We start from the raw sequence: 7,210 nt of genomic DNA, 5'->3' as shown, positions 1-7,210 counted from the left end.
TCCCGACTTATACTTTTATATGTCTTAAATGTATCCATACAACATTTGCAAGGCTGATTGATTTTAGTATATTAAATCCAATTTGTTCTATTTTCTTATTCTGTACATAATTCATTGCAGTTAAGAGAATTTCAGCATTTTGCATAGTTCAGAGGAAAGTTGTGAAACCAGTGGGAGGGCTTTGTCTCACATCAGCTGCTTGCATGCCAGAGTTGTGGTAATTCAGTGACATGTTGTCCTCTCTGCTGGCAGAGAACAAACACATTCTCCAGGAGCTCAGGATTGTGCTCTTGGGACACGACTGGCTGGAGAAGAGTTTGACAGGAAACACTATCCTCAGCAGACAGATGTTTGACACCAGCAGAGATGTGAAGATGTGTGTTAAGAGACAAACTATTCTTGATGAAGGACTTAAAGTGGTTGTGGTCAGTACCCCTGAAAGATGGATTCACTATTCTGTCCAAGACCCCAGCCTGGTAAATATGAACACAGCAGCCTGCGTGGCCATGTGCCCACCGGGACCTCATGCTTTCCTCATGGTTATACCGATCAGCTCGCACAGAGGTCGGGAATGGACAGTAGAGGGACCTATTGATGGAAAAAATGTTTTTCCAAGAACATTTTAAAATAAAATAGTAAAATAGTTCCTCAAACCCTTTTCCGTTCTATTTATGCTATGACACAAAAAAGCTTCAGTTTAAGACAAATGTTTTTAATTCTCTTACATTCCACATGTGTATTTGTGTGTCTATTTTCAATTTGATTTGCATACAGCAGCAGAAAAACATCTTGTACTTCATATAACAACAAATAATTTCAATAAAAATGAACAATGAGCTGAAACAAATCCCCATTATTTTCCTGGATAAATGATGGGGCTCAGGGATGTATCCCTGACAAAATACTGAAACATGAATTTGCACCCTGTTTTGTCACTGTCTATGAACAAAGAAATAATGAGAAAAACATTGAGTGATTAAACTTTATTAAAGTGGTTATTTTTGTTTACGGTAAACAAAACTCAGAATTTTATTTCGTATTTTGGTAAGTTTAAATCCATAAATGAGGGGATTCATAACTGGAGGGATGACGAGAAATTCAATAGCGATGAAGTTTTGGAGGCTTTGGGGTAAATCTGCAGAGCCAAATCGCATATACATCAAATCAAAAAGTATTACAATCAAAAATGTGATTAAAGAAGTCAGATGGGGCACACAGGTCTGCATAAACTTCGCCCTGTCTTCTTTGGACCTTACAGATGTTTTAATAAGATGCATGTACGTCCACATTATGAAAAACCCATGCGAAATATACATGATAATTGTTGCATATGAAACAACACTATTTAAAAGGGTGTCTGTGTCAGAGCAAGCAAGTTTAACAATTACCCAGTTCACACAGAAGACCTTCTCAATTTTTGATCTGCATAAGGTCAGTCTTGATGTTAGCAGAATACTGATGGAAATAATGCAGAAAGGTGTCAGCCAGGAGAAACACACCAGCTGAGAGAGCCTCTTCTTAGTCATGAAAGAGTGGTAGTGCAGAGGGCGACATATAGCCAGATACCTGTCAAAGGCCATGACAGCTAAAATGGACAAATCACAGCAAGCAAATGAGTACATGATAAAAGCTTGTAAAAGGCACCCTTCATAGGAGATTCTGTGAGAAGACGACAGCAGATCTAACAGGAATTTTGGGTAGAAACCTGTGGTCCCATAAATTGCATTAATGCAAAAACTGCTCAGTAAAATGTACATAGGTTCATGGAGGTTTTCATCCAAGACAATGAGCACAATCAGAGACACATTGATTAATATGATCATACAGTAACACATTAATGTGAGTGAGAAGATGGTAAGTCTGATATTCCTTGTCTCATTAAATCCAGAGAGAGTGAACATTCTCACAACAGAAACATTATCCATAATCAGAGAGCAATACTCACAATTTCAAATGTTCAGATTATACCTGACGAGTGTTCAAAATGCAGAGTGAGCAGCTACACTGTGCTGTGTATTCTCACTCCGCTCTCATTCAGCACCGTCTATTAATAAACGCTTTGATGATGACAGCACAACAGCTGGGAATTCAAACTCATATTGCCGGTCCTCTAATAACTCGTTTCCGTACGTATAAAAAAAATTGCATTCAGTTTCAGTAATTGAGTATTTTTGATTGTCTAAGGAGCTTGGAAAGAAAAGCTTCTGGACTTCTTTAAGTTGCTTGAAGACGTTGCACCTCTCATCCGAGAGCTTCTTCAGGTCTAGCCTAGAACTGAAGAACCTTCACAGATGAGTGTTTTTGATATTAGAAAACTTTAAGAATTTGTGAATTGTTAACTTGTTAAGTAATATTTTTTCTAACTATGAATTATGTAAAAATTGCTGTAAAAATTAGATTATGTTAACTCTAGATGTCTGGCCTGTAGTGTTTTATAAATTTGATTTTTGCAGTGTACAGTGGTTAAGGTGTTCTGGTCCTGGGTTCAGTGTATAGAATTTTGTTCTGTTATTATTAAATATTCTTTGTTTAATGCCTAGTTTGTTTGTTTACATTTTCATCTTGTATTTTTTCTTGTATTAGTATTTTAAGTATTGAGTTAATTGTTCCAGTTACTATTTAGATCAGTTTATTATTTATAGTTTATACTTTTACTTTGTGTTTCTCAGTTTAGTTATTATTGCTAACTTCCTATTTTACTTAGGCCCTGTCTTGTGTTTTGTGCTACTTTCCCTCCTATGATGTGGTGATTATCCGCACCTGCAACTTATTTTGCACTTCCACTACACATAACATCTGGACTAATGGCGAAACAACTGGTTGCTCAGTGTTTCAACATCTGGAAGAAAAAACTGCTATCACAACTAAAGATCGACAAGGTACAACACGAATGCTACACCAGGGGGGAACAAGGTCGTCAGGTCAGGGGGGTGATATCATCTCGACCCTCCGAGATTGGGTATCAAGTGCCAAGGCCAACTGATGTGTGTGAGGTGTTTATTGTAAGAACACCTGACTTGACAGATATGATCATTGCTAAGCTGGAAACCTGGACCCTCTATGGCTGATTACAAAGCCCATATGAAGAACCATCTGAAGGTTATGGAAAATCCCTACTGTGACTATCATCGAAACCAACCAGCTGATCTACACTATGGCAGCAGTGATCAGTGAGGTGCTTGGCTACAAGATGAACAGCTACAAGGAGCAGTACCCTCCTTGTAGAAGGAGACTAGAAGCCAAGACAAGATGGAGGGAAGTGAGCCAAACATCGGAGCTGCAAAAAGGTGTGACGAAGAAATAAAATCATACTTGAGGCCTTGGAAATAGGGATGGGTATTAGGTTTTACCCGAAACCAGTGCCAAACCGGTACTTTTGAAATGGTGCCGGTGCTTAAACGGTGCTCGAACCGGTGCTCGAACCGGTGCTTAAAGAATGGAAAACACAAACTTTGTCCAAAAACCTCTCATGTTTAGCTGTTTTTTGTAAAAAGATAACAATGTTAGCCCTTTCTGCAGCTATAGGGCATATATGGTATCGTTCTTGGCTGGAGGCAGTGCTTAAACAATGGAATAAACACAAACTTTGTCCAAAAACCTCTCATGTTGTTGTTGCTGTTTCCCACTTTTTCTTTGGTCATTTTAGCCTTTTTGGCCAGGGTGAAGGGAGTACCTGCCATCAAACAAGAAGACAGCCGCATGTAACTACGACAGTGTTTGCTAGTTCACCTTACATGCATTGATTTAATAACGTGGTTAGCCTACACAACGTAAATTAAACACGAACTACATTAAGCTACTGACCCAGAGGAGAACGGCTGCTGCTGCCATCATCATCCGTCATCATTTCTGCTACACCGGCAGGGCTAGGGGCCTGGACTCTCCTCCGCGGGTTCTTGGGGGATGTTGCTAACCCCGGGTCCGAGGCACCATACCCGCAGTAGATGTGCTCGGTGTGAGGTCTCGCAGCAAGCTATCAAATACGGTTCATTTCTCAGCTTTTAACAAAACACTATAAGTCGCCAGGTTCGTCGTCAGATTCAAGGAGTTACCTCCTTTGCACAGTATCACCTTAAAGTACTTGTTGCAGGCTGCTGAGTTTGCATATTTTGCTGTGAAGTACAGCCAGACTTTTGACTGCTTCGCCTTGGGCATTTTTAATCTGTAGCTCTGCTCTAAAAGAACGTACGTACCTGGGCCCGCCTACTATCCTTGGAAAGGTAAAATGATTGGCTAGAATCTGAAGTGTATGACATCTCAGGAAAAAAAAAGCACTGAAATAAAGCACCGAAATGTGTTCTACTTTTCGGTCTGGTTACTACCGTTTATGTCACAACCTGTGCCATCATGGCACTGGATACCAGTACCCATTCCTACTTGGTAACTGCCAAGCAAAGACTCACAACCTTGGCTTGCCGTTTGAAGAGGTATACTAGAGAGATCGGAGTGAAGACCACACCAGCTTCCCTGAACAGGCTCCAGTAACCATCACAGTGGCAGATATCCAAGGCATAGTCTCAAGAATAAAGAGCTGGAAAGTAACAAGTCCCTGGGAGGCAGCAAACACCAAATATCTGCAGAAAGTAAGGCAAGTCCTGAGGAGACAGCTGAATGGGAAGAATGCAAGATTTAGGCAATCAACATCTCATCAAATACCCTGTTGGGATAATCAGTGAGACAAAGGAGGAGAAAGAAGCCACGGACCCCAAAACATCGAAGCTCCTAACAAGGCATGAATGGTTTCACCACAAGTCCACCCCAACCCTGAGACTAAACTAAGTGAAAGGAATTAGAGAATTACAGGACCACTATCCAGGATGAAACAACAAAGATCCAGGAGTACATCAGGAAAATGATCACGACCTATAGAGTGCTTAGTGAATACTTCAGGCAGCAGAAACCCGAGATAAAAGAAGAGGAATCATCATGGAAGCAAAGGTCCCTGAATGGTATGTACCACTGGAAGATAGAAGAGGTGACTGGTATCAAGAAATCCTATAAAGCGAGACTGAAAGACAGCACAAAGGTACTAATCATAGCAGCACAGGAACAAGCCCTAGGTACAAGATCCATAGAGACTGAGGCTACCACACCAGCAAATACCCTAAGACCAGGTTGTACACTCTTGGCTTCCTTCTCCCCTCAGGCCATTTAGTGCTCAATACTAGACTAAATACTAGTTCAGCAACACTAGTTAGCAGAGGTTAGCAGATACTGTTGCTCAGGCGCTCTCGGGCTCTGTTGTTAAACTGGATTGTTTATCAATTGGAAGATCGATGGATTGTTCCCTGATTCCCCCAGATTCCTCCCGAGTTGCCCCCAATGGATCCATCAGAGTGTGTAATATCCATCCATCCATTCGCTTCCGCTTATCCTTTTCAGGGTCGCGGGGGGCGCTGGAGCCTATCCCAGGTGTCATAGGGCGAGAGGCAGGGTACACCCTGGACAGGTCGCCAGTCTGTCGCAGGGCCAACACACAGGGACAGACAACCATTCGCACTCACATTCATTCGCACATTCACACCTAGTGACAATTTGGATTATCCAATTAACCTATCCCCACAAGTTGCATGTCTTTGGACGGTGGGAGGAAGCCAGAGTACCCGGAGGAAACCCACGCAAACACGGGGAGAACATGCAAACTCCACACAGAAATGGTGGAATTGAACTCAGGACCTTCTTGCTGTGCGGCAACAGTGCTAACCACCGTGCCACCGTGCTGCCCTAGTGTGTAATATTAATATTTATTTATTTATTTATTTTTTTATTATGTTGCTCTTTGTTGTTTGCTTTCTCTTCTGTTTTTTTTTTTTTTTTCTCCATACAGGTGACCCAGACTGGTACTTTTAAATGGACTGGTACTTACATAGTGGCTTTCTACTCAATTTGAGCACTCAAAACACTTTGTACTCATCTCATTCACTCAGTCATACACACAGAGTGTTTTTACCTTTTTTTTTTTTTTTAATGTGTAATATTAAAAAGGTAAAAACACAAGTACCAGTCTGGCATTTTTGTTAGTGGGTCTGAGGCGAGGCCCACTAACAAAATTGTGAAGAATGCTGATAGAATAAAATAGAATAGAATAGAATAATAATTTATTGTGAGTCTCATCCAGGACATCAATGAATAAGTTAGCAGGTGAACCAACTGCAGAACTGTAATAACACCTTAACACTAAATACTGAATAAAAAAAGGAGATCAGCATGAGCCAGCACAGTCACATATCACTTCTTTTCAACAACACCACAGTGAAGATGGCCAGCAGCACGAAACTCCTGGGCGTACAGATAGACCTGTCCTGTTCACTGCACAGTGGAGCTCTTGTAAAAGAGAGCCTTTTGCCCCAATTAAGAAAAGGTCACCTTCCCTTTCCCATCTCTACTACTCTCTTTGCATCTCTGATTGGTCAAGAGCCTGCTTTGCTTTAGACTGGCAATCCCTGAATATAGTGGTGGGGACAGCAGAGAATACTTATGGGACTCCACTTCCCCACATCTGGGATGATGCCTGACCAAAGCAAACAAACACATACGTGACCTCTCCCACCCCTACCACACACTGTTCTGCCTGCTGGATTCATGTTTAACTTTTGGACCTTCAGGCCATACTCAGTGCAGATGTTCCTGTATACTATACTGGCTACTTGGTTATAGGATTTTGTGCTATACGTCTATATCCTTCTGCAACAGCACCCTATCTGAAAAAAGGGAGGCAGCTTTTAAAGCAGCAGCCACCCACTGTGTGGATTCCAAATTCATAGAAAATATTGTTCTATCTTTGGTTCTATTATCTATATCTATTTTGTGAACTGTTATATATAGATGTCAGGTATTCTATATTTATCTAAACTAGCTTTTTAATATCAGTGTGGCTGGGCTGCAGCTGGGGCTCTCCTGGGCAGCTTATTGGTCCAATAAATTAGATACCTGATTCAAGAGACCTAAGATCTATTATATGACCATGTTCAGTGTACAGACGAAATATGGTCTTGGCTTCTACTGCTTTTGTTTTCTGTACGTGAAACTCAGTAACCCAAAGTGCATTTATTTGATTTTTTTAATGCCACATTGGAAATAATGTCAGCTGTACACTTTGATCTGCTGAATGTTAACAGCAACTGAGTAACTAGATGCAGATGCCAAAATTATACTCACATCACAACAGTTTTTGTGCTTTATTTTGGCTTTGAATAACTGGTAGTTTGAA

General features: G+C 41.0%; 2 protein-coding genes across 2 annotated transcripts; one reads left to right on the top strand and one right to left on the bottom strand.

Moving 5' to 3' along the window:
- Positions 1-230: 230 nt before the first annotated feature.
- LOC146616439 (GTPase IMAP family member 4-like) lies at positions 231-626 on the top strand. Its single transcript, XM_085374309.1, has one exon. The coding sequence runs from the start codon at positions 231-233 to the stop codon at positions 624-626; it is 396 nt and encodes a 131-aa protein (XP_085230435.1).
- A 369-nt stretch (positions 627-995) lies between these two features.
- On the bottom strand, positions 996-1,981 carry LOC146616438 (olfactory receptor 4B13-like). Its single transcript, XM_085374213.1, has one exon. The coding sequence runs from the start codon at positions 1,923-1,925 to the stop codon at positions 996-998; it is 930 nt and encodes a 309-aa protein (XP_085230339.1). The 5' UTR covers positions 1,926-1,981.
- Positions 1,982-7,210: the final 5,229 nt, after the last annotated feature.

Source organism: Diplotaxodon limnothrissa, linkage group LG16, assembly GCF_057381915.1.
Source record: "Diplotaxodon limnothrissa isolate DT_005_m linkage group LG16, D_limnothrissa_male_GT1.1, whole genome shotgun sequence".
Lineage (NCBI taxonomy): Eukaryota > Metazoa > Chordata > Actinopteri > Cichliformes > Cichlidae > Diplotaxodon > Diplotaxodon limnothrissa.
The sequence above is the reverse complement of the archived record's forward strand: the minus strand, read 5'-3'. Positions and strand labels throughout refer to the sequence as shown.

Bases quoted from the DNA above. Each gene is read 5' to 3' on its own strand.
- LOC146616438 (XM_085374213.1), bottom strand. From the start codon at position 1,925: ATGGATAATGTTTCTGTTGTGAGAATGTTCACTCTCTCTGGATTTAAT.
- LOC146616439 (XM_085374309.1), top strand. From the start codon at position 231: ATGTTGTCCTCTCTGCTGGCAGAGAACAAACACATTCTCCAGGAGCTC.